The sequence below is a fragment of the Gopherus evgoodei genome, chromosome 3 (genome assembly GCF_007399415.2).
Source record: "Gopherus evgoodei ecotype Sinaloan lineage chromosome 3, rGopEvg1_v1.p, whole genome shotgun sequence".
Taxonomy (NCBI): Eukaryota; Metazoa; Chordata; order Testudines; family Testudinidae; genus Gopherus; species Gopherus evgoodei.
The window spans coordinates 15,477,018-15,504,612 of NC_044324.1; the positions used below are offsets into that span (position 1 = coordinate 15,477,018).

Below are 27,595 nucleotides of genomic sequence, written 5' to 3' on the forward strand. Positions count from 1 at the left end.
GGCCCACAGCCCGCACCCCTCCTGAACCCAAAGGCCGGCCCACAGCCCGCACCCCTCCTGAACCCAAACGCCGGCCCAGAGCCCGCACCCCTCCTGAACCCAAACGCCGGCCCACAGCCCGCACCCCTCCTGAACCCAACCGCCGGCCCAGAGCCCGCACCCCTCCTGAACCCAACCGCCGGCCCAGAGCCCGCACCCCTCCTGAACCCAACCGCCGGCCCACAGCCCGCACCCCTCCTGAACCCAACCGCCGGCCCACAGCCCGCACCCCTCCTGAACCCAAACGCCGGCCCCGAGCCCGCACCCCTCCTGAACCCAAACGCCGGCCCCGAGCCCGCACCCCTCCTGAACCCAAAGGCCGGCCCACAGCCCGCACCCCTCCTGAACCCAAAGGCCGGCCCACAGCCCGCACCCCTCCTGAACCCAACGGCCGGCCCACAGCCCGCACCCCTCCTGAACCCAACCGCCAGCCCACAGCCCGCACCCCTCCTGAACCCAACCGCCGGCCCACAGCCCGCACCCCTCCTGAACCCAACCGCCGGCCCAGAGCCCGCACCCCTCCTGAACCCAACCGCCGGCCCAGAGCCCGCACCCCTCCTGAACCCAACCGCCGGCCCAGAGCCCGCACCCCACCTGAACCCAACCGCCGGCCCAGAGCCCGCACCCCTCCTGAACCCAACCGCCGGCCCACAGCCCGCACCCCTCCTGAACCCAACCGCCGGCCCACAGCCCGCACCCCTCCTGAACCCAACCGCCGGCCCACAGCCCGCACCCCTCCTGAACCCAAACGCCAGCCCACAGCCCGCACCCCTCCTGAACCCAACCGCCGGCCCAGAGCCCGCACCCCTCCTGAACCCAACCGCCGGCCCAGAGCCCGCACCCCTCCTGAACCCAAACGCCGGCCCAGAGCCCGCACCCCTCCTGAACCCAACCGCCAGCCCAGAGCCCGCACCCCTCCTGAACCCAACCGCCGGCCCACAGCCCGCACCCCTCCTGAACCCAAACGCCAGCCCAGAGCCTGCACCCCAAACAGAGCCGGATTAACCTTTTGTAGGCCTGGTGCTAAACATATTTGTGGGCCCCCATGGGGGCAATGAAGGGGGGGGCAGAGTTCTCCGAGCGAGGGGCTGGCTGGGGGCAACGGAAGATGGGTCATGGCACGGCAGGGACATCTCTGCTCCACCCAGCCCAGTACAAGGGCACTGTTCACAAACTGGCAGCTGCCAGACACACACTGGCCCACCAGGCCCTGCGCTGCCATATGGGGTTAGGGTACACTACGGGGGGATATGATAGAGGTATATAAAATCATGAGTGATGTGGAGAAAGTGGATAAGGAAAAGTTATTTACTTATTCCCATAATACAAGAACTAGGAGTCACCAAATGAAATTAATGGGCAGCAGGTTTAAAACAAATAAAAGGAAGTTTTTCTTCACCAAGCGCACAGTCAACTTGTGGAACTCCTTGCCTGAGGAGGTTGTGAAGACTAGGACTATAACAGCGTTTAAAAGAGAACTGAATCAATTCATGGAGGTTAGGTCCATGAATGGCTATTAGCCAGGATGAGTAAGGAATGGTGTCCCTAGCCTCTGTTGTCACAGGGTGGAGATGAATGGCAGGAGAGAGATCACTTATGTTCTTAAGAGCCTCCCCACACAGATCCCCTCACTGTCCAGTGCTCCCCACTGCCGCAACTGCACAGTGCCTCTACAGACCCCCCGACACTTCCTAGCACCCTGACACAGATAGCTCTCCCCCACTGCACAGGCCCCCCAACACACACAGATCTCCCCACCCCCTCACTGCCCAGCACCCCCCGCCCCAGACTCCTTGGAGACCTACTCTACCATGCCCTGACCCTCGTCCACAATAGCCAGCCCTGTTGTGGTGACTGTGTCTGCCAGGCTGAGCTGGCAGCACAGCCAGGGCTGGTCCTGAGGCAGGATAACTCTGTACCCTTGAGAGTAATGCAATCAGTCAGGCTGGAGCAGGAGCAGGAGCAGGAGCAGAGCCTGCCTAGGCCAGGTTCCCTCAGGACCCACATACCTAGCAGGACCCAGCTGAACCCCCCGACACTGTCCCTTGTTTTCAACAGTTTCTTTGCATATGATCCAGCAATGAGGATTGCCTTTTGCTGCATTTATCTTGCCTGTAAATCCAGCCCTTAGTGTCCCATGTTCACACATCATTGCTTGTGTGTAGAAGCTGATTCACAAATATTCAGTAAGTGTATTATATTGTATCATCTTACATCCTTCCCAAGGACAAAAATCTTCTGCAACAATGGAGACTTGGGATCATGAGCAGTGGCTGCAGAACTTTTGGATCCGCAAGTCCACATTTCTGCATCTGTGTGCAAAACTCACCAAAATAAAAGCTGCGCTGACAATGGAGAAGCAAATATAATTGCACTATTAGTACCTGCAACACCAGATTCTTATTGGTCAATCAGCGGTGATGGAGTTCTTTAATGTACGTAGTCACAACATATTGTTAAAGATCATTTCATGCTCCATGCCCTGTTAACACTTCTGCAGTCACAGATGATATCAGTCAGCTCAGTCTTGGGGAACCAGGGCACAGTATCCAGCCTGTCTGACTCATGAAAGGACCCAGCCCCCTCCCCTCCTTGAACCAAAACCGATCAAAGACAAAATTTGCATAGGGCAGTGAATGGTGGTGTGACAAGGGTGACAAGATGAAGACAACTCCCCTATCCTCATCTGCATGAAAGATGGGACAATGAGACATCTCATTAGCATACAGAATGGAGAAAAGAGAGCAGCGCTGAACTCTGGGACCAGAAAAGCAGGGAACAACTGCATCATGGGGGAATCTCTGCTCCAGATCTTAATTAACCTATGCCTGCACACACCCAGCTCAGCAGTTAGACCAATTCTAATAATGAATCCTTGATTGATGTCCAAAATACTGAAGCAGCCCAATTTCATTGCAAGCTCCCTGAAGGAACATCAGTGATAGCTAGGAGTGATCAGGTCCTATTGTCTAGCCCAGGGGTAGGCAGCCTATGGCATGAGTGCTGAAGGCAGCACGCAAGCTGATTTTCAGTGGCACTCACAGTGCCTGGTCCTGGCGGCTCTGCATTTTAATTTAATTTTAAATTAAGCTTCTTAAACATTTTTAAAACCTTATTTACTTTACATACAACAATAGTTTAGTTATATATTATAGACTTATAGAAAGAGACCTTCTAAAAACATTAAAGTGTATTACCAGCACACAAAACCTTAAATTAGAGTGAATAAATGAAGACTTGGCACAGCACTTCTGAAAGGTTGCCGACCCCTGGTCTAGCCTAAAGAAGACCCTTGAGTCATCAGTTTACCCATAAACAAATCTAGGTTCCTCCCTTGAACCACTGTATTTTCTCTACAAAAACCCCTACTCACATTCCAGTAAATGTTCTGATGCATGGACCAAACTCCGCCTCAGTTCTACTGGGATTTCATCTACTCCTGACTGATCCAAGATCCTGAACTACCATCATCACCTGGGAACTCTGACAAATTCAAGTTTCCTGGAGTGAGTGAGACCCTCCCTCTCTGTTTCCTTTTCTACCTCAGATATTAACCTTTAATAATGTAACTGTTATTTTGTTTTGCCTCTCACTATTATTCAATGAATAACTTTTTTGGTTAAGCTGATTATACCTATCTCATAGAACTGGAAGGGACCCTGAAAGGTCATTGAGTCCAGCCCCCTGCCTTCACTAGCAGGACCAAGTACTGATTTTTGCCTCAGATCCCTAAGTGGCTCCTTCAAGGATTGATTCACAACCCTGGGTTTAGCAGGCCAGTGCTCAAACCACTGAGCTATGCCTCTCTCTTTCTGAACTTTACTCTTGTGTTTGTATCTTCCCCATTTACTCTGCAGCAACGCTTCTTTTTCTTAAGCTACAGATCCCTGTAGCACCCAAAAATACTGTGGGGTTTGCTCATCAAGTGAGTTACTACCACTACAATTGTAATGTGAACGTGGGGATAAGGATGTGCTGAACCTGTGGCATAATGGTGGCAGCTGAAAGTGCTGCTTTGCCCAGCCTATTGAGACTGGGGCGTATAAGGGGATCAGCTTGAGAGTGCTGATTGACCCAGTCCACTCAGACTTGTTTGGGCGGGAGGAGGTGGTTCTCATCTGAATCTGTGGCTGGAGGAACCCAGCCCTGGGGAAGCTAGGTCCTGCTGGATAGCTCGACTGGGAGGGGACTTGCACAAGGGAGGAGTAGAGCTCCATATGAAAACACAAGTCACACAAGCAGAACATTGATATAATTACAGAACGCCCCTTACCCCTCCCGAAGAGTAACCCTAATAAATGAGCATACCCCAAAGTAATGGGCAAATCTGGTAACAAATTGGTGAAGAAACATGGGCAGCTCGTGATCCTAATCACGTGTTTATTGTTGAGTAGTTGCTGTGAAGTAGGGAAACTGAGGCAAGGACCTGAGCAAGCTTTCTTTTCCTTTTTCAGACCAAGGTCCTTTAGCAAGGTCTTGCTCTCTCTCTTTCATAGAATATTTATTTGCTAACCTTCTGTTAAGAATCGTGCTTAGAATACCTGTAGAACTGTGAAATAAGGAGTTAAGAGTTGTGCCTTACAAATAAAGGTTTTACAGCAATACTGTTAGCAGTGAAAGAGCTGTTGGTGAGTATCAGTGAGATAAGGGAGTAGAGATGGGTGAAAAAAACCTTTTGGCTGCTCTCTTAAGACAGGAGAAAACCAACAGGTTAGAGAGATGGGTAATGAAGAAGGGGAAATGGCCCTGGGAAAGGGGGTGTTTTACAACAGTGTTATATACAAGCAGTACATTAATAGAATTATCAGGGGGGAAAAACCAGATAAGTAACCCCAATAAATGAGCATACCCCAAGAAATGGGAAAATCTGGTAAAAGTACCCAAATACTAAGGGTCTTCTTGGCTAACTGCATGAATAATCAGGAATCTTTAAAATAACTGTATAGTCACTTCTTAAATGGTTTGCATGCCTGTAATCATGGTGATTTATTTATTGTTTGGTCTTTATGGTCCCCATTTCTCTATTGTTTATCTATATGGGTTTTTTGTTTGTTTTTCCTGATGTATAAGTAATTTTGCTGGGTGTAAACCAGTTAAGGTGGTGGGATCTAATTTGTTAATCAAGTTACATTGTTAGGATTCATTAGTTAAATGACAGTAAAATAATCAATGAAAGGCATAGCTGAGAATGAGGTGATACTGTGTGTGTGTGTTATAGGGATTTCTTTATTTCAGATTCTTCAGAATTTCAGAAAACTATTTTATCCCAAAAAGTTGCACCAAGCAAAAAATTACCTGCACTACACACAGAAAGGTAGGTAAGTAGAGTGTTTTCATGTGTATTCAGAACCCATTATCTTCAAGCAACTCTGTTTGTCTTTTCTTTTCTAATTGACATTTTTTGTACTATTACATTTCCTGTCCTGAGTTACTATGACTATATGTGGTTACAATCTTGTAGGTGCTATCCTTATCGCTAATAACATTTGATCTGCATTGATCAAATACAGCCATATTTTGCAAGCTACAAATACTTCAGATTTATTTATGTCTGTCTTGACTGGTTTATGAATGATGCATTGTTGATTTAGGTTTACCCTGCTTATATGACTGTAATGTACATCTCGTATCTTCTAACTGAACTTTGAGTCTTATATGGATTGATACTCCATGTTTCCACTTAAGTAGCTGTCTTCTCTTGTAAACAATTCTCAGGGAAAGCTTTTGAGGAAAAAAATTGCAAATGTTTTGGCATATTTAAGGAGTAGCACATATCCTGAAGGAATGAATAAAGCAGGTAGACTGAATTGGCATCAATTTGCTGTCAACTTTTCTTTGGCAAGCAAGGAATTTTTTTTTTTCAGATAATACTGATACATTACACTGGAAACTTGAGCCTGTAAATGATGGTCCTGATGTCCCAACACCAGGATTATTTGGAGTGTTAACCTTACCTTCGGTGGGACCGGGATCTCTAGTTTTTATTCAAATTTTCCAGAAAATCTCCTTTGCTATTGTGATAGACACAGACCAGTGGGGTACAGGAGTCTGGTAGAGGGCAAATATACTAGTCACTGGATAAGTAGTTTTCTGTTCCGAGTGACCAGAGCAGGGGCTGCAAGAACCAATTAAGGCAGACAGGCTGATTAGAACACCTGCAGCCAATCAAGGCAGGCTAATCAGGGCACCTGGGTTTAAAAAGGAGCTCACTTCAGTTGCAGGGGAAGAGAGCTGGGAGTAAAAGGTGTAAGGAGCTGAGAGGGTGTGCTGCTGGAGGACTAAAGGGTACAAATGTAAACATCAGGAGGAAGGTCCTGTGGTGAGGATAAAGAAGATGTTTGGAGAAGGACATGGGGAAGTAGCCCAGGGAGTTGCAGCTGTCATGCAGCTGTTATAGGAGGCACTATAGACAGCTGCAATCCATAGGGCCCTGGGCTGGAAGCTGGAGTAGAGGGAGGGCCTGGATTCCCCCCAAACCTCCCAACTCCTGATCAGACACAGGATGAGTTGACTCAGACTGTGGGTTCCACCAGAGAGGAAGATCACTGAGGTGAGCAAATCTGCCAATAAGTGCAGGACCCACCAAGGTAGAGGAGGAACTTTGTCAAGCTATCTATGCCGGTGGTGCAACGAATACATTGTGCATTTACATGAGTAATGAGTATAAATTTTACCAGAAAACCCTATGACTTTGCTTCCTTTCTTAAGTATGTTATCCAGTCTGCTGCAAGCACCAACAACAATCACTATATGTTCACTGATCAATCATTTCTAATTTAAAAAAAATAATAAACTGCTAGTTCTAACCATACACTGCAATTCTCACCTTTGTGCTCAAGGCATTACGAACCATACTGTATATAGATGTCTTTGATATGCATATGCCTTATAATGAGTGAATGGCTTTGCAAATAACTGCTCATAGCTTAAGTGGAACACTTGATTTCATCATGTCTCCCTCAGTGGTGGATTAGCCACTATGACTACAGAGCCCAGGCTGAGAGGCCACAGTCAACGGGGGTGGGGGCAGCTTCTGCCCAGTGGGTGGGGCAATGTTGCCCCCACCCCAGCCCTGACAGAAGCTGTGGGGCAGCAGGGGAAGCCCCTACGCCCGACCCCATCTCCAGCAGAAGTGCCAGGTGGAGCAGGAGAATTGACAGCACCAGGTTCCTGGTCCCCTAAAGAAGCTTTGCACCCGAACGCCCATTGCAGCCTTTGCATTGGAGGAGCTCTCGCTCCCTGGTACAGCCCTGGGCCGTGATACAAGGACAGAGCTTCTCCGGCCGTGGGGCTGTGTGGGAGAGAGAGATGGGTAGGAAATGAGCAAAGGAGTTGTGGGGCAGGCGGAATGGTGGGGATCCTAGATGGAACATGGCTGGAATCCTGGGGAAGAAGACGAAAGGGGTAGGGCTATGTGTGGTGCAGCAGGCGGACAGGGTGGGTGGGGGCCCGAGAAACCTTAATCATCCTCCGTGCTCCATCTTCTATGATCAACAGAGGGGACATGTTCCTTTCTTCCTTTTGCAGAATGGTTGCCATTGTGCATACCACGAAAGAAGCCCTGCAACTTGTTGAAATGTATCATGGCAGTCCATTGGATGGACATCTAGGAATATTCAAAATGAGGAATATGCTGACATCAAAATGCTATTGGCCAGAGATGACAAAAGATATTGCCAATTGGGTATGTAAAGTAACAAAACTAAATCCTGAAGAACGCTACTTACAATTGAAATACAAGTTCAAAATGTATAAAAGAAATATAAAAATATATTTGGTGTGTAAATGTGAACTCTGTTCCCTTGCAATACTGTTTCCATAACAAAATTTTAATATCATATCGATCCATCCAAAATAGGTTGCACAATGTCTGACTTGCCAGAAAGAGGGAAAGGAATTAAATCTGGATACCACCTTGAAAAGCATAAAGTGTCTGATTCCAAAATTCACCATTATTGTTTATCATTATCCATTGTTATTTCTGCTATACAAAGAGGCCTTGTTCTTGAAATGAGTGGAACACATACAAGTAGCACAGCATAGTGCAGCAATGACCTCTAATGTGCCTTTGCACTGGCTGGGGATATTTCATCAGCTTTACTCTTGTATTTTTTTTCCTAACCCATTCCTGCACTACTTTGGTTTTTTTTGTTTTGTTTTGTTTTTCTTCTGTATTTAAAATTGGGCTTTACATTCTGATTCTATGGCTGTTGTAACTATATTACATTGTGTACTCTGCTTATGACACATGGGTTTATTGAGAACATTTAGTAAGAAACGTGAAGTATGAGTAACTGGTACCCTTGCGTGTAGGTCACTTGGATCTGGGAACTGGTGGGAATGGATTTAATGGGACCAATATCGGTATATACTGACAGCCTGTCATAAACAGATAGCTAAGGGTTAATGTCTTTTTCACCTGAAGCACCTGACCAGAGGACCAATCAGGAAACCAGATTTTTTCAACTCTGGGTGGAGGGAAGGTTGTGTCTGAAGTCTTTGTTTTTTTCTGCCTGCTTTTCTCTGAGCTTTGGAGAAGTAGTTTCTGCTTTCTAATCTTCTGTTTCCAAGTTGTGAGTACCAAAGAGTTTGTTTCTTTTGTATTTACATGTCTATAGTTGCTGGAGTGCTTTGATTTGTATTCTTTTTGAATAAGGCTGTTTATTCAATATTCTTTTAAGCAATTGACCCTGTATTTGTCACCTTAATACAGAGAGACCATTTGTATGTATTTTTTCTTTCTTTTTATATAAAGCTTTCTTTTTAAGATCTGTTGGAGTTTTCTTTACTGGGAAACTTCAGGGAAATTGAGTCTGTACTCACCAGGGAATTGGTGGGAGGAAGAAGTCAGAGGGAGGTCTGTGTGTGTTGGATTTGTTCGCCTGACTTTGCATTCCCTCTGGGTGAAGAGGAAAGTGCTTGTGTTTCCAGGACTGGAATTACACAGGGTGGATTCCCTCTGCTTAGATTCACCGAGGTTGCTTCTGTGTATCTCTCCAGGAGCACCTGGAGGGGGGAAAGAAAAAAGGATTATTTCCCTTTGTTGTGAGACTCAAGGGATTTGGGTCTTGGGGTCCCCAGGGAAGGTTTTTCAGGGGGACCAGAGTGCCCCAAAACACTCTAATCTTTTGGGTGGTGGCAGCAGTACCAAGTCCAAGCTGGTAACTAAGCTTGGAGGTTTTCATGCTAACCCCCATATTTTGGACACTAAGGTCCAAATCTGGGACTAAGGTTTGACACAGCCATAGATATTTTTTTTCCCCAAGATGGGTGGAAGCCTTTCCACTTAGCAGTAAGTCAGCATCTGAGGTGGCAAACAGCATGTACAAAATGCTTGTTCGACGTGGATGCCCAGAGCGGATACTGACAGATCTTGGTCCAGAATTCAATAATAAGATAATGATTGGGTTTTGGCTTTGTTTGTTTGACTACATAGTAAAGATAACAGGAAAAAACAAACTCACTATCAGGTCACACACTGATCACAAACAATCACTATACTTTTTTTTATAAACTGCTGTTGGTCACCGTCAGGTTTGCTATAAAATTATTTTTTGGTGTCTTCATATCTACCAAAGAAACCCACAACTACTTGTTTCCAATACAAATATTAAAAGATGGGCTATTCCTGTTGCTAATTACACATAAAAGTAATGGCAAATACGCAAAGGAACATTCCTTAACACAAGTCTGGATGTAAGTTTATGGTGTAACTTATTTTCTTTCAGTTTAACCTGTATATTTGTGAAAGATGGGGAATAAAATGTAGCTTCACGAGACTGTACCATCCACAAACTAATGGCTTGGTTGAAAACACTAATAAATCCATCAAAAGGTAAGCGAGCAGGTGGGAGTATTACAGTACTAATGGCAAGTAGAGTGTGCTATGCCAGAAGATGCAACTCACTAAAAAATCTTCAAAATCAACGTGTTACATTGGAAGTCTTTCATTATGCATTACACCTTTTTGATTATGTATAATCTATTTCAGTCAAGACTGTACATGTCTTTTTTTTCTTTTAAGCAAACCAATGAGCATTTGTTACTGAGCATTGCAAAAGATGGTTGACAATAGGGGTAACTGGAATGAATTACTTGAGCTCATTTTATTTTCTTTGCGAACTAAAGTACACGCAACAACAAAAATTTCATCCCTTCGACTAATGTTTTGTGCTGACCCAGTGTTTCCAGAAGAAGTATCAGAGAATTACACGGTGATGTATGTTATTACCAGCACCTTTCATCTACACATGGCATTCAGTGTGTCTTCATTTTACAAATACAACCCCCTTCTCCATTTGTTTACAAAGATCCCAGATATGAATATATTTGGGGAAGATTTCTGCAAAGAGTACAGCATAAATATGAAATTGAGACATGATGCTGACATTGTGCTGGTGCTAAGTAACATTTCTAAAGCACAAGAAAAACAACCAAGACATTATGCTAAAAGAGAGACTTCTAAATATGGGGAAATAGCATTTGATGCTGGGGACTGTATTCTGTTACTGAATGCTAGAAAGAGAACAGGAAAAGGAGAAACGCTGCAACCTACCTATTGGGGGACCATACAAAATTATGACTGAGGGTAAGAGAATGAAATTACAAACCATCTCAAGGAAACTGTTAAGAACCATGTATAGCATCGCACACTTAAAACCATTTAAAGAGCCGCCAACATTAGCTGCTGAAAGCACATCAGAGAAAAACATCGGAATTGAAATTGCAGTTGGTGACACTGAACCAGAAACACCCTCAGAAGACATTAGAAAAGCGGATGGCACTGTATCTCACCAGTCTCATGACAGCACAGTGAAAAAAACAGAGGTCAGAGCAACAGAAGAAGAGGGGTATATAGGGCAAGATGTTTCCAGCAACGATACAAGTGATGCTGACGACAATTTTGATGACATGCTTATGGGGAAGGTGGAAGACAAGCAATAGATTCTGAAAGGTAATTGGTTACCTCACTTTTCTTAAACAGATTTTTAACATAGTTCCATTTGTGAAGTATGTTAAAGGTTTTCATGTACAAAGTGGCGGCATTCACAGTAGTAAAACAGAGAAAAAGGAAACTGTATTACCATGCATGTAATATCTGTTACTTTTTTTTTTTCCTAGTCAAATTTGTAATGACTGGGAAACACACAGAGACTGGAGGCCAAAGTGAGAAAAATCACATTGTACGGCTCATTTCATTGCCTGAAACGAAGAAGCTGGATAAGTGATGAGGTACATTTAAGTACCACTAAACATGTATGGCAGGCCTGCACAACATATGGCCCGTGGGCCGCTCACTGTGCGGCCCGTGGAGGGGGTGAGTAGGCAAGCGGCGGGTGGCAGGGGGGGCTGAGGAGGCAAGCAGGTGGGCACTGGCGGGAGGGCAGGTGAGTTTGGGGCTGGATCTGACTCACAGCCCCTCCGCCTCCCCCGCTGAATGCTCCACCCCGCTTCTCCCGCTCCCCCCGCTTCCCGTGAATCAGCTGTTTGCACGGGAAGCCGGGGTGGGCAGAAAAGCAAGCGGCGGCTTCACGCTCAGGCCCAGCAAGGGGGAGCTGGAGCCAAGATGAGCTGGGGCGGGGGGGCCTCCCGCGTCGCAGCAGGTAACTCAAGGGGGTGGGGGTGCACAGGGGAATCGCTCCCCATCCCAGCTCACCACCGCTCCGCCTGCGCCTCCCTGGGCCTGAGCTTTAAGCCACCGCTTGCTTCTCAGCCCTCCCAGGCTTCCTGCGTGAACAGGTGATTCGTGGGAAGTGTGGGGGCTGTGAGCTTGGCCTGACCTGGTGCTATAGGCTCTGTGCAGTGTGGACCAGCTCCAGCCCAGCAGCGCTGCTGTAGTACCACCAGCCACCTCCAGGCAGCACAGTAAGGGGGCAGGGAGCGGGGGAGGGGGTGGAGGATGGATAGGGGTCGGGGCAGTCAGAGGGTGGGGAACAGGGGGGTTGAATGGGGGTTCCAGGGGCAGTCAGGGGACAGGGAGAAAGGGTGTTTAGGTGGGGCAGGGGTCGCAGGGGGGCCATCAGGAATGAGAGGAGGAGTTGGACGGGGTGGCGGGGGGTAGTCAGGGGACAGGGAAGGGGGGTGGATGAGGCAGCGTTCCGGGGGGGGCAGCATCAAGGAACGCGGGGGGTTGGATGGGGCAGGAGTCCCGGGGGGTGGGGGCGGGCCATGACCCCCTTGTGGGGTGAGGCGGGAACTGGTTAAGATTTTGGCAGCTCAACACTGGCCAGGAGGGTGGGAGGCTGAGGAAGTGAGCAGGCGGGCAGTGGCAGGGGTGAGTATGTGAGCCAGGGAGGGGGGGCTGAGAAGGCGAGCGGGGGGGGCAGGTGAGCCGGGAGAGTGGAGGATTGAGGAGGCGAGTGCGCGGGCATTAGCGGGGGCCGGGTGAGCCGGCGGTGAAGGAGGCTGAGGAGGAAAGCGGGGGGGGGGGGTGAGAGGCTGAGGAGCCGAGCTGCCAGTTGGTGACTGGCCTGTTCTACTGATCTGGTCTGGCTCCCATCCCCTCTGCAAGGTTTGCAGCTGTCTGGAGGTGCTGCCTTCCACACCTTCCTCATTCACACCTCATTCATTCAACAGGGAAATTGATTATAAAGTTGGGGGAAGATCTTATTCTACTTCTAGCAAAAAAGACATTTTTCTTTTACCTTAATTATACTACTTTAGGGGCCCACTATAACATATTACCAAGGTTTAATATCGCTGTTTTGGCGGGGCGGCGCTGGGGAAGGAGGGTTTGTTTCCACGGGGCGGGCGGCGCTTGTGGGGGGGGGTGTTTTGGGGGTGCTGGGCGGTGCTGCGGGGGGTTGTGTTTCAGGGGGCTGGGCGGTGCTGAGGGGGAGGTGTCTCAGCGGCGCTGGGGGGGGGATTGGCAGGGGCTTTCTGGGGAAGTTTTGGCCCTCAGCTGTTTTCTTTGGAGTAATATGGCCCTCGTCGCTTTACGAGCTGTGCAGGCCTGATGTATGGTAACAGGATTGATTCATCAAATATTATTTCAATTGTGCCTTTCTTTTTCATCATGTGTTGTAGGCCATTGGTGCATATTTGAGCCGTGTGGTCGAGAAAGCAGATGGAAAGGTAGGCTATTTTCTGTGATGGTACATGAAAGTGTGCATTGTATCAATAAGTAAACAATCATGTGAATATGTGGTACAACGTATTTAAGCTCAAATACCCTTGAAATATCAACATAAACCTGAAATTGCAACATTTCAGTGCATTTACTGCTGCCAAACATTTACTGAAATGAATTTGGAGGTGCATATCCAACATACAATACTTGACTAATTGAGGGCCACATTAGTTTTGCTGTACAGTTCAGTGGGTCCATTAATTAAACACAAGTATATGAACAGCTTAGTCAGTTTTTACATTAAGGAAGACAGAGCGCATTGATTACAAATCTTTTTGTTTTTACATGATTCTCTTACATATCTGATTTGTTACACTAAGGATCCCTTGATCTACATTTCATGGTTTGCTTCACTGGAAACTATAATTGCATTTCTATCTTTCTTTAAATGACTACAGAGTGAAATTCTTCAAAATGCTTTATTATTGCTTCCTAACCATACACCAGGTCATTGGGTTCTTGCGGTAAGATGTTTTGTATTGTACTTCTGGATTCTGGGCAATAAATGTGGTACTATATAAGAGATTTGTAACACCGCTGGGTAGCAGTGATATAATTTCCCGTGTTACAGGTTTTCAGTGCATGCAAAGGAAAGTGGAATGTGAATGTAAAAAATAAAATGCTACTGTGAAGTTATGTTGTTAATGTAACTTAGAAGAATGCAGTCTGTAATGAATTGATCAATGATTTCACAATATGCTGTTCTCTCGTGTGTTAGTGAGACATTACAAATGAGACTATCTTAATGGAATGATTTTTGATAAATCATAAAATTGTTGAACTTTTCACATTGCCAATATAATTTGTACATATATTTATACTTACAGATAGTCTTGGTGGCGGGGGGGGGGGGGGGAAGGAATTGTTAATAATTGACCCCTTGTGTGATAAGATGAGATATGAAAGAACATGCCTGAGGAATTGGAGGTGATTTATTAGATACTTATTTTTACAGTGTATACGAACTGTTACGGGGGGGGGGGAGAATTTCAGGGAATGTAACAATAGTGAGACTAATATCTTCCTGTTAGCTACAAAGAAGCATTGAAACAGCATGTACTTGTACTGAATATGCTCAGTAATGGACTTTGAGTGAACTTGTGTGATTTGAGTCTGGGGAACGACTTCATAGAATGTGGACACAAAACAGTAGCGTGTTGCATGATTGAGGAGGTGTTATTATCAGCATGGGCCACAGCAGATCAGGTGATACATAGTGTAAGAGTGAGACAATAATATGAAAGCAAGTGCGTATATATGTGAGTAATAAGTCATTTCAATCGTTAATTAAATAGAGGGAGAATGGGTTTGTATGTATGTCCAGAAACCTAAGGAAAACAAGAGAAGCTCATTTATGCAGTCCGCTAATGTACTCTCTAAAAATGTCAGATACTTCATCAAATGATTAACTAGCAAATCCTCATCTGATTGGAAGAGTAAAATTGTTCAGCATACCAGACAAAGTGATGGCCACAACTGTAGACCATTCATCTTAAAGGTATTGAATATAAAATTGCCATTATCATTTGTTATTGATATGTAATTACCCGGGGTGAAAGTAAATGCCAGAGATTACCAGTGTGCACTGCACCAGCATCCTTGCCAAGGTGTGTGGGGTGGGCTCTGGGCCCCCAGAAAGGGTGGGGTCTCCAGTGGAAGGTGCAGGGCTGGGGGGCCAGATTCCTCCAGCCATCCCTTCCTGACAGCTGCTGCTGCAGAGGCCAGGAGCACCAGGCCCTTGTGAATCACTGGAACACAGGGCAGCTGCCCCTCTTGCTCCCCCACTGTCGGTGGCCCTGCCAGTAGCATCCAACAGTGCTGCTGGACCCTACGGCAGGGCCACTGATGGGGGGAGGGGCTAAAGGGGGCAGCAATGTTAAAGCATAAAGCACTGAAAAAGCAGCTCTGTAACGTCCGCTGTGTATGGGCCAGTACCGGTGGCTGGTTCTTACCAGTATATTGGACCAGTCCACTTTCACCTCTGGTAATTATGATGTTTTTTCTAAATAGACATTAGTTTGCAAAAACGTATTTCCAGCAGAAAGACATCAATGTGGTAGAAACAACACAAGAGGCTAATACTGTATTTAGAAGACAAATAGCAATGAAAGAGTCAGGTAATAACTTTCTCCCATGTACTATGGACTCATTAGGCACATGTGAAGATAACATGAAGAGTGAAATTATGTCACGTAACAGACAGTAATCTTAATACCCCTGAAGTGGGATATCTCACAGGTTTGATTCTGTGATGGTGACTATGCATCAATAATATCTTTCAAAAAATTTGAACGGGGTTGAAAATTTGAATGGATGCTATTGATAGACCAGTTAAATGACATTTTGGTATTTTTATATACAGCTGCAATAAAGTAAAAATTTGAGAAAATATGAGTGACAAAAAAGAAGCAAATTTATTTGAGCATAAGCTTTCATGGGCTACATCCCCCTTCTTCGGATGCATAGAATTCTATGCTGTAGCCCACGAAAGCTTATGCTCAAATAAATTTGTTAGTCTCTAAGGTGCCAAAAGTACGCCTGTTCTTTTTGCGGATACAGACTGACACAGCTGCTACTCTGAAACCTGACAAAGAAAGTACGTTTAAACCAGCGACTGGATTAAAATATTGACATTAATTAATAAATCAAGATTTGCATTTTCAGTGTTGGTCATAAGGTAATTAGCATTTCATACTGCTATATTTCTTTTTCAGAAAGCGTGGAGGACTATTGCATATACTACAACCTTGTCATCTGTGAAAAGGAAAGTGAGGATTGCACAATGGTAAGAAACATAGAATTCTATCAGAAACAAATGCCATAAACTGCCTAAGGATCAGGATTCTTGTAAAAAAATCCACATCAGTAAACATTTTCATTATGCTGATAGGCATATCTTAGGTAATACTGACATATGGAAGGAATAGCATGAGTGAATGCAAAGTATGTGTAACATTATAACTTCTGTGATTTCATTTCTCAGTTGTTACTTATCAAAGGTCCAGTGTGATTCTTGCAAGAGGTGGGCACATATGCCCTGCATTACAGAAGGAACCAATCAAGAAAACCTGACTGACGAGAAGACAGAATACAAGTGCAAAAAGTGTGCAAAGTTCACTTCTTTACCAAAAAATAACATTGTTTAAATGCTTGATGTTCAAAACATCATGGAACCAAAAGAAAACTCTATTTATATACCAGATTATAATAAAGGTTTTTTAATTTGAAAAAATTATTCTCTGTATTTGTGTCCCAACTAGCTGCAAAAGAAGAGGGTTGCTGTTTGTGCCGCTACACTGGGCCACCCCACCAGACAACTGAGGCGAGCAGCTCCCACCGTAAAGCAACGCCATCTCCGACCACGCCGTTGTAAAAGGCCGTGGCCTCTCGCCATGCTACCGCAAAGCAACGCCGGGCTGAAGGCACATGTGTAGCAGCTACTGCCACTCCAGCTCCTGACACAGGCAAACCAGCTGTTCTAGTTATGGCTGATCGCTCTGCTGGAGAAGCATGGTGCGGCCCGCCTAGAACATCCCCGCTAGACCACAGAGCCCAGCAAGGCAGCAACATCCCATCTAGAACCCGCAGTGCAGGCCTTCTAGCACACACGCAACTGGGCGCCACAGCATCTAAATGAGAACCCACCATGCAGGCCTTCTAGAACATCCCCGCTAGCGTGCCGGCAGCTGAGGGCCACAGCATCTCATCGAGAACTCATGGTACAAGCCTTCCAGAACATCCCCGCTAGCACACAAGCTGGTGGGGCGGAAAACATCTAAACTAGAACCTACAGTGCAGGCTTTCTAGAACATCATAGCTAGAACACAAAGCAGCTGGGCTACAGCATTTAATCTAGAACTGGTAGGGTGGATTTTCTAGAACAAAGACCCAGCTGGGCTAGAAAATGTAATATAGAATCCCTAGCAGCACCCTTCTAGAATTGGGGGTCACAACCCTCAGGGGTTGCAAGGTTATTACAGGGGGGTTGTGAGCTTTCTGCCCCTATGCAAGGTGGAGCTGACAGCCTGAGCCCTTCCAGACTAGCTCCACCTCCAACCCCGCTCCACCTCCAATGAAAGGTTGCCAAGGTAGAAGTTTGTCCAGGCACTGTTTTCCCCAAGGCCCACTCTAGGACTGAAACAACATTAGAGGGCTTGATTATTCACTAGCTGAAGAGCTGCATTAAATTGCAGACTAATCAGAATACTGAGATCGGCCAAAAAAACCTTAATTTATAATTTAACAGTCAGGCAGGGACAGGGCAGAGGGCTATAGTCAACCCAAAGTTTACCTTAGCCACCCCTCTCAGCGCAAAGGCAGGGCTGGCTCTGACTTTTTTGCCGCCCCAAGCAATAAAAAATAAAAATATCAAGGTGGCCAGAAGGGAAAGCAAAAAAAAACAAAACAAAAAACAACAAACTGCAGGGCGGCTGGAGCCAGGGTGCAGGGGTACTCCCTGCGCTGCAGACGTCAGACGTGCCCTGGATAGCGAGGGGGAGGGAGCTGAGGGGAGAGAGAGGATGGGCGTCCAGGGCTTCAGGGGGGCCCTCACTACGCGGCCCTGACCGCTGCGCCGCCTGCCGGGAGGGCTCCGCACTGCTCCGGTCGGCGGGCAGGGAAGGACGCGGGCTGCCCTGCCAGGCTTGCTACAGACCTGGCACCGGTTGGGGCAGACAGAGCATGCAGCCCGCTCCCAGCAGGGCACTCCCCTCCTTTGTGCCACCGCCCCCTACAGGGTGACCGGAGCAGCAAACAAAACAAACAAAAAGCAGCCATGCCGCCCTATGATTGGGCAGAATGCCGCCCCATAGAATCTGCCGCCCCAAGCACAAGTTCGGCTGGTGCCTGGAGCCGGCCCTGTGCAAAGGTCAAATGTTATGCAGAGGGAAGGGTGGCATGGTATGGTGTTGCCACCTTTACTACTTCAGTTCTGTGCTGCTGCTGGGGGCAATACCTTCAGAGCTGGGCTCCTGGCCAGCAGCCGCCATTCTCCAGCTCTGAAGGCAGAGCCTCCTGTCAGCAGCAGCACAGAAATAAGGGTGCCAATGGGGCACTGAGTCTGCTGTGAAAAATGATATTTGTACATTTGTTAATATCACGTTGCCCCTATTGCCTCCCTTACTTCTCAGCTGCTGCTGGCCACTGCCTTCAGAACTGGGAAGCTGTCAAAAGTGATATTAACAAACATACAAATACCACTTTTCACAGCCTCCCGCTAGCTAGCAAGTCTGCTGAGAAAAGTGATATTAACCAACATACTAATGCAGCAGCACAGAAGTAAGGTTTGCAGTGGAGAGCTAAGTCTGCTGTGAAAAGTGACATTGACTGAGTTTCCACACACACACCCACACCCCCTCCCCCCCCACACACACCAGACAGCAAATGTGAAAAATCCGGGGGAGGATAGGAGCCTATACAAGAAAAAGACCAAAAATCAGGACTGTCCCTATAAAATCGGGACATCTGGTCACCCTGACACACACAGTATTAAACAGTAGCTATTTTAAAAATTAACTTTTCTGCTTATAATAATTCAATAAAAATGTGGTTTAGGCTTAATTTTAAAATGGTGAGAAAGGGTAAATCCATTTTAAACAATGGGGTTATATATTTAGCATTTAAAATAGTGTTAAATATAAACAATGTGTTTTTAATTCAGAAGGGGGGGTCGCCTTCAGAGGCTTGCTGTGTGAAAGGAGTCATCAACACAAAAATTGAGAACCACTGGTCTAGAACATTTTAACAAAAACATAAGACAGCAGCTGAACTACAGCATCTCAGTAGATTTTCTCCAGCCTCTAGACCCCAACCTGGCATAAGACAGTCTTTGGCAGGGAGCCTGCTGCCCCACAAGTTCGATAACATTGGGGAGCACATACAGGCTCTGCATCACCCACTGTGGTCAGAGGAAGCCTCTTTGGTTTGGACTCCCTGCTCTTCTTTGTTGTCTGTCACTGCTGCACCACTTGCTCTGTCTGATTTCCAGGGAAAGCTCATCTCTCACCCCACAAAGAGGCAGGTGGTTCTGATTCTGTCTGAAGCAGCACATGGATTTGTTATAACTGACTTCAGTGGGTGCAGGATTAGGCCCATGGCAGGTTTACAGTTACACAACAGATGCAGAGATGCTGGAGATGAAAAAACATACTAGGTGCCATCTAATGCCTGGTGGTCAGTGCAGAGATGTTCTTTAGAGTCAATTTGCCAGTGTTTTATTCAAGTGCATTCTGACTAACTCATGCAATGAAGTTTCCACCACAATGGGTTACCTAGGAAGGTGGTGGAGGTTTTTAAGGCCCAGCTTCACAGGCTGGGATGATTTAGTTGGTATTGGTCCTGCTTTGAGCAGGGGATTCAACTAGATGACCTCCTGAGGTCTCTTCCAACCCTAATATTCTATGATTTCACTTGAGAAAATATTGCACAATCTAGATCTCACCATTCATACCTATTAGTTCCTGATATTCAGTTTAAAATTTCCATGTTTTAAATTCTTTCCAGTCTATCTAATTACTTATTAGTCTTATTGTTGTTATTTATCGTAACATCTAGGAGCCTCAACTGCAATTGGGGCTTTGTGTGCTAGCAGCTATACAATAAGAAAGAGACAAACCTCTTTTACTATGTTAAACAATTCCTCTCTGTCTTATCTTTATCTGTAGCTGACGAAAGCTTATGCTCAAATAAATTTGTTAGTCTCTAAGGTGCTGTCACAGAGTCCCCAGGTGATGCTCTGGAACTGCTCCCTATAAAGCCAGTCAGGTCTTTGGGAAGCCTCCTCTCCCATGGAGCAGATTGTCTTCAGGGCAACAAGCTCACACGGCTTTACCTCCTGGGTCTCTCCTTGGAGCATCCAGCATATGCCCCTCCGTGACTTCCCACAGCGAGTCCGCCCAGGCAGGGTCCTGGGAAAGCCAGAGGGTCCTACACCCCCACTTCGCAGTCAGACGTGACTCTCAGCCAGCCAGTAAAACAGGTTTATTTAGATGACAGGAACACAGTCCAAAACAGGTCTTGCCAATATAGACAACAGGACCCCCTTTAGTTAGATCCATCTGGGGCTCCTAGGGAGGCCACAACCCCGTTGGGAAGCCCAAGCCCTGCAACCTTCCCAGGTCAATACTCCCCACTCAGCATTCACATAACACATCAAGAACATTCCCACTTTATCAGAGGTGCCACAAGTACTCCTGTTATTTTTGCGGATACAGACTAACACGGCTGCTACTCTGAAATCTCTGTCTTAGGTATCTACAGCCTTCAGATTCTTGCATGCAGTCATATTGCTGCCTTCAGCTCCTCAGTGGTCCAAGAGCTAATCTATCCATATATACAGCTTTTAATTTTTCTTCATAAATCAGTCACGACTGAGTTCACCAACGAAGACCTCCACATTTTAAAGTTAATATACACTTTTATCTATTTACCAGACCGGGTGTTTAATAATATTAAGTCAGCACTAGGTGGCAGCAAAGTATTTAAACTGGCAAGAGCAGCTCAAATCCTGATTCCTCCATAAATATATTAACTAGTTGAAGATAAGGGGTAACAGCTGGAAACCTGGTGTAAAGGGGCAGGAGATTGGGAGAAAGGGGCAAAAGATGCCTGGAAATTAGGGGAGAGGAAGAGAGAAAAGTAGCAGAAGTATCTATGAAGGTAGGTGTGGTAAGGCAAGTGGGTCTTGGGGAGCCATCCTAGTACCCATGGCTGTTTGTGTTTGGAGAAAGTATTTGTTGTTGGATGGATACTAGGATGGCTCCCCAAAATGCCAATCTCTTCATGGGCCATTTTGAAGAATAATGTTCTGGACAAATGCCCCACTAAACCAATGATATACATCAGTGATAGTTTCATCCTTTGGATAGACAACTTAAACTTCCTCATTGATTTCCCCCACAATGTCCATAACCATCACTCAACCTAAACTCTCCCTGGAACAGTCCCACACTAGCATCAACTTCCTGGACACCACAATCATCTTCAACCATGGAACCCTACAGACATAGGTGCCAACTTCTAATGGTGCCAGTGGGTGCTCGGCCCCCCTCTGACCCTGGCCCCACCCCAACTCCACCCTTGCCCCCTCCCACCTCCATTCCAACCCCTTCCCCAAAGTCCCCACCCCAACTCCACCCCCTCCCTGCCCCTATTCGACTCTTTCCCCAAATCCCTGCCCCAGCCCCACCTCTTCTCCACCTCCTCCCCTGAGCATAGCACATTCCTGCTCCTCCTCTCCCCATCTTCCCCCCAGAGCTTGCTACAGCTGTTTGGCAGTGGCAAGCGCTGGGAGGTAGGTGGAGGAGCGGGGATACAGCACACTCAGGGGAGGAGGCGGAAGAGGAGGTGAGGTGGAGAGGGAGGGGCGAGGCGGGGAGCTGTCAGTTGGTGCAGAGCACCCACTAATTTTTCCCCATGGGTGCCCCAGCCCTGAGGCACCCCTGGAGTCGGCGCCTAAGCCTACAGACAACTACATACCAGAAACCCTTGGATCACCATCCCTACCTTCATAGATCCAGAAACCACCTCAAAGAAATCTGTTATCTACATTCAGGCACTCAGGTATCACAGAATATGCTCTGAAGAAAGTCCAGGATACATACCTTGACACACTCAACAACCTTTACCAAACAAGGATACTGCACCAGAGAAATAGATAGCATCATGGAACTGGCCACCCACATACCCTGAGAAAACCTGCTTCAATACAGAAATAAAACCTCCTCTAACTACATACCCCTAGCTGTCACCTACCACCCTACACTGGAATCCATATGGAGTATCATCAAACAGCTTCAACATATTCAATGGGGAACTGATCCTGAAAGAAATCTTTCCTAAACCCCCTCTTCTGGCCTTCAAACAACCCTGCAACCTTTCCAAGCTCATCATCAGACGCCAACTTCCCACAGGTCAGGACATACCAACTCAAAGAGGCACCAGATGCCAGAACAACAGATGCAAAACCTACAAACGTATCTTCACTGCTATAATGATCAACACCCTCACAATACCACCTTTCGAGACCCAGGGGTCCTACCCATCGCTATTACAATGTGGTGTACCTCATACAGTGCACATAGGGTATGTCTACACAGCAACTAGACATATAGGCACCGACTCTGTGGATGCTCCAGGGCTGGAGCATCCATGGAAAAAAATTAGCGGTGCTTAGCATGCACTGGCAGCCAAGCTCTGCCCCTACCCCCAGTGCCTCCCGTCCGCTGGCAGCCCCACAGATCAACTCCTCCCCTTACCTCCCAGCATCTCCTGGGGGTGGAGGTGGAGCTTGGGGGAAGGGGTGGAGTGGGCCTGGGTCGGAGTGGGGGGAGAAGACGTGGGGTGGGGTGAGGGCTTGGAGGAAGGGGTAGATTGGGGTCAGGGTCAGGGTAGTGATCAAGCACTCCCCAGGTAGAGAGGAAGTCAGCACCTAGATGCCTGTGGCTGGCCCTTGCAAGCTGACATGGGCTCACTGGGTTCAGGCTGCAGGGCTCCTTCATTGCTGTGTAGAGTTCTGGGCTCAGGCTGGAGCCCAGGTTCTAGGACCCTGCAAGGTGGGAGGATACCAGGGCTCAGACTCCAGCCCATGCCTGAAAGTCTACACAGCAACGAAACAGCCCCGCAGCCTGAACCCCTCGAGCCCGTCGGCTGGCCCAGGCCAGCCGCAGGTGTCTAGTTGCTGGGCAGACATATCCTAAATGCCCCACTAACAACTATGTGGGAGAAACCAGACCATCACTATGCTCGTGAATGAACTCACACAGGAAAATGATAAAAGACCAATAAAAACCTCTCGCCTGTGGATGAACACTTTTCACAGAGCAATCACTCTGTTATATCTGATCTATCAGTCCTCATCCCTAAAGAAAACCTGCACAACACTTTCAAAAGACAAGCCTGGCTGTTTAAATTGATAACTTTGCTAGACACTAAAAATCATGGTCTTAATAAAGATGCTGGATTTGTGGCTGAGTACAACATCTGTAACCCTCTAACCCCCACTTTTTGCCCTGTGACTAGAGAGGTGTTCATGGGCCATTTCACCTTGAATGATCCCTTACAGATGTGCTAATGCTAACCTATCTGTTTGATTTTGTATTTAGCTGTGACACTCTAGAACATACATAAGAATGGCCCTACTGCGTTACACCAAAGGTCCATCTAGCCCAGTATCCTGTCTTCCAACAATGGCCAGTGACAGATGCCCCAGAGGAAATGAACAGAACAGGTCATCATCAAGTGATCCATCCCATCACCCATTCTGGCAAACAGAGACTAGGGACACCATCCCTGCCCATCCTAGCTAATAACCATTGATGGGCCTATCCTCCATGAATTTATCTAATTCTAGTTTATCTAGTCCATGACTTTATCAGATACTCTACGTATCTGTAAGCATTTTTCCCAGACCTGAATAAGAGCTCTGTGTAGCTCAAAAGCTTGTCTTTCTCACTAACAGAAGCTGGTCCAATAAAAGATATTATCTCACCCCCTTGCTTCTGTAAACAGGAACTGGAAGAGTAGACTGGTGGCCACAAGCAGAGGCCACTGATTACATGGCATATATGCTACAGGAGGAACAGAACTGTGGATCTACAGTCTTTGAAGGGCAAGCGTCTGCTATCTGAGCTAAAGGACACTCTCCTTTAGCTAGCCCTAGCACTGGGGCTTAGATCACTGTTTCCCTACACCGACAGTGTTGCTCCCACCCCAAAGCTTTGCTAGGCTAAGTAAGCATCGGCATGGAGCAGAGTTTCACTGAGGAGTGGCGACGGAATACTGCATGAGCCCCAGATCCACTAGCACTGTCCCCTTCAAACATGCATCTATTGTGGGGAAAGCAGCAGGCAGGCAGCTGAACGCCACTTGCCTTTTCTCCCTGGTCACACCTTGGCCACTAAAGAAGCCATCCAGGGAAGCTGCTGATGTGTACATGGTCATAGGCTCACATAGTATCCTGCCCACTCAAGCTTCTCTTTTTCTGTGACATTCAGCTCAGTCATGCAGGGGATACCAGTGGTTGTTCCCATCCAGAGCAACACGTATCCTGGGGAATGTGGTAGGGGAGCAGGAGGACAAAAAACAAGCAGAGCCACAAATAGAGAGAGAAATCCACAAAAGAAAAGACAAGGAGAAAAAACAAGAGGAAACAGGAGAGCAAGTGGACAGAAAGGAGAGATGGTGGCAGCTGTATATGGGCCTGGAGGAAGAAGGTGCTGCAGAAGGGCAAAAAGAACAGCCACTAGTGGGCATAGCTCAAGGGCTTTAATTTTCCCCATGTCTACACTGGCTTATGCCCCCTTCCTTGGAGAACTTTTTAGGCTGCTCTCTTACCTTAGACCAGGGGTTTTCAGTCTAGGTGGCCAGTGGGGGATGACCATCTGGCCCTTCCCATATTGCTAAATGGCAAGGACAACCTAGTATGGAAAAGGTTGAGAACCCTGCTCAGACCAAATGCTCCAGTTGTTGCTCTGACATATTCTTCACTGAGATTTTATGATGATATGAGTATGGTATCATTATGATGTATTTTATGCAAGATGGGTCATGTGAGATATCATTGGAAAGGTTATGATTTACTGAATATGATTATTCTATTTGTATACAGGTATCATTTTTGTATCTGATTCACCTTCTCTGTGCGAATCATATTGGATCAGCGCCACATGGAAAATCTCATGCAATAATTTTAGCCGCAGTCTGGGGTCTGATTCTGCTCTCACGCTGGTGTAAATCAGGAGTCACACCACTGAAATCATGGAGTCAAACCTTGGAGAGGGGCTGTTTTCAGTGCAGAGTTAATTTGAGCTCTTAACTGGCTTTCGGCCCTAATCCTCCTTCCCATCCATGCACAAACCTCTCCCTGGAGTTCAGGGGCATTTCAACCCAGCTGGGGGATAAGTAAGATCCTGGGCTCCACATTCACTCAGGCTGTAACCACTCACTTTGCAGTGAGGACACAGTGTACGGGCTTATCTAGACAATTTATCATCTCTAGACTAGATGCGATAAATCGACCACCAAGCGCTCGCCCATTGACTCCAGTACTCCACCGGAGCGAGAGGCACAGGCGGAGTCAACAGGGGAGCATCAGCTGTCGACTTACCACAGTGAAGACACCACGGTGAGTAGATCGAAGTATGTCGACTTTGGCTATGTTATTCATGTAGCTGAAGTTGTGTAACTTAGACTGATCCCCTCCCCTAGTGTAGACCAGGCCTAAATCACTCCAGTGCTGGTAATCCTGCAGTGCCGTTCCACAATCCCCCCTGCGCCTAGAAAGACAGACAAATTCTCCCACAATTCACTGGGAAAGAATCAGCATAGCTCAGCATACTGCTGTACACAGGACCACAGGATATGCCCCCGAAGTCCTACTGACACACACATGGGAGTTCAGCACCAGTGAGGACACAGTAAGACAGTAAGGCTTTGCAGTGTGGCAGCTTGCACCTGGGTTAGACTAACCCGGGTGCCAATTGCCCAAGTTAACTCTGCAGTGAAGACATACACTGAGTGAAAGCAGAATGAGGCATCAGCACCCAAAGCAGCAGAGACAAGAAAACATACTGAAAAAAGGCAAGATAGCAAACAAGATACTGATTCAAATTCTGATCTCACCCTAGTTTTGCATGACTTATTTGTATTATGGCAGCACCTGGAGATCCCAGCCATAGTGAGGGCCCACACTGCTATATGCTGTATACATAGTAAAATATAGTTCCTGCCCCAGAAACCCTTCAGTGTAAACTGGCTGCAATGCAGTTAGCCCAGAGCTATACTAGTAAATCTCCCTCAGGGTCTCCATGCCTGTTTCTCCGCATTGTATAGTGACTTTATAGCCATCGTATAGTGAGTTCAATGAGGGTGGGGAGGAAGTCTCTTATTGTGACAAGTGATATAAAAAAATAGAGCTGGATCCTTGAGACTTTGAGCATGATTCTTAAATGTCAGTAACATCCGTTCTTCACGGTAACTCAGGGATGTGATCGGCATCTTCTGAAAGCTGGGCAGATGAGCCAGTTTGACTGAGATGAATTGCACTGAACCTTCACTTCCTTACTCTGCGTCAGATCCATGGTCCGATGGAGGAATTTGCCAGGGCTGAGCTTCAAACAGTGGGGATGCTAGAATGGATAAAGGGAAAATCCTGAGACTAGCAGCTGCTATAGATTGTTTTAGTCACTGAATGGACGTGTAGATTATTTCTAAACTGCAAAATCAGTACCTCATTTTGTAGAATTTGGTCCTGTTACAAATATCCCTAATTCTACTGCCTGCACTTCCAGCGTCATGGGAATATGGCAAACTACTCTCATCTTGAGAGCTGAGCCTAATGCTGGTCAGCTCACCGTAAGAAAGGCACAGAGGAGATTGCAGAGATCCAGAAGAGGTCCCTGAAAATGTGAACGGTAAAGAAGAACTTGGCTGTCTCTCTTTTACAAGAGGTTATGTAGTTTTGCCCAGCAATCAACCTAAATTACACTTAATACAGCTCATCATTTCTTGCGAAATCCTTATTGTCTAGTGAGGATAATTCATCTGTCTCCTTTACAAGATGCCTGGAGACAGTAGTTCCCCCCCTTCCCCCTTCCTCTCAGCTTATTTTCTAAGAGTCTTCTCTGTGTGGATCAGCTCCGCTTTCATTCCCATTTTCCTGTGTCCTTTTTTGAATTGCAGGACTCAAGAGTGAGTGGAGTATTGCCCCAGGAGCCAGAACGGTGTCAAATGGAGAAGGATAATTGCAGCATTTGATGGACATGTGATATGCTAATTAATTAATACAGTTGAAGGCCCCAATCTTGCAATGAGCTTCTCATGTATGGGCTGCAGACCAATGCAGAGCCTCACTGGGGCTCTGTCCATGTGACCTCACTGCTGGATAAGGGCTCTATTTTATATATAGGCACTGTATTGTTGATTTATATGCAGTGTATCCCTACCTCTAAAACCCTCTGACTGCAGTCTGGGGTGCCCCTCCTCCAGTTCATATAGATGCATTTGCATATTCCTTCCTACATGCCCCACTTCTCATTTGTCTCAATTCCACCCCCTTCTCCAGCATATCAAGATTGGATTGCATTTAAATTGTACCCCCCACAAAGCAAGTTGTGATCACACCAAGTTCTGGATCATCACCCTTGGCTCCTAGTCACAAAGGAAGGCTCTGAATGGTATGGAGCTCAGAATGGATCCACACAGGACTCCACTCCATACCCTCCTCCCATAGGGATTCATTAATAAATGCGGTCAATCCACTTCCATTTACTGCACCTGCAGTTTCTCTTTGAAACTTCTACATGGCGCCATATCAGATGCCTTCTGCTGTGCCCGCTCTGGTTTCTTTATCCACTGAACCGGTTACTCTCTTAAAAAACATAAGGGTCAAATCCTGCAATCCTTAATCTATTAACCCCCCCACTGGCGTCA

At 46.7% G+C, this 27,595-nt stretch overlaps 1 protein-coding gene and 2 long non-coding RNA genes across 15 annotated transcripts in view; 2 read left to right on the forward strand and 1 right to left on the reverse strand.

Annotated features, from left to right (window-relative positions):
* The first annotated feature begins 3,366 nt into the window (after positions 1-3,366).
* LOC115648060 lies at positions 3,367-9,980 on the forward strand. Of its 2 annotated transcripts, XR_003999449.1 has the most exons (4): positions 3,367-3,549; positions 5,275-5,353; positions 7,567-7,723; positions 9,768-9,980. It is a non-coding gene; the product is annotated as an uncharacterized LOC115648060 (long non-coding RNA). The 2 variants fall into 2 exon arrangements; XR_003999448.1 differs by lacking the exon at positions 3,367-3,549 and having other exon boundaries at positions 5,140-5,353.
* A 1,518-nt stretch (positions 9,981-11,498) lies between these two features.
* Positions 11,499-17,542, forward strand: LOC115648058. 7 transcript variants are annotated; one of them, XR_003999446.1, is made up of 6 exons: positions 11,499-11,642; positions 13,066-13,113; positions 13,567-13,632; positions 14,558-14,666; positions 15,883-15,953; positions 16,152-17,542. It is a non-coding gene; the product is annotated as an uncharacterized LOC115648058 (long non-coding RNA). The 7 variants fall into 7 exon arrangements; XR_003999443.1 differs by lacking the exon at positions 11,499-11,642 and adding an exon at positions 11,690-11,904; XR_003999447.1 differs by lacking the exons at positions 11,499-11,642; positions 13,567-13,632 and adding exons at positions 11,690-11,904; positions 15,179-15,285.
* Positions 17,543-23,455: 5,913 nt separating this feature from the next.
* FBXO16 (F-box protein 16) overlaps positions 23,456-27,595 on the reverse strand; it is a 59,180-nt gene continuing 55,040 nt past the window's right edge. For all 6 annotated transcript variants that reach the window (XM_030555165.1, XM_030555164.1, XM_030555162.1 and 3 more), the window contains one exon: positions 23,456-26,292. In XM_030555165.1, the coding sequence (XP_030411025.1) occupies positions 26,225-26,292 (68 nt within the window). In that variant the 3' untranslated portion in view covers positions 23,456-26,224. The remainder of the gene's footprint in view (positions 26,293-27,595) is intronic.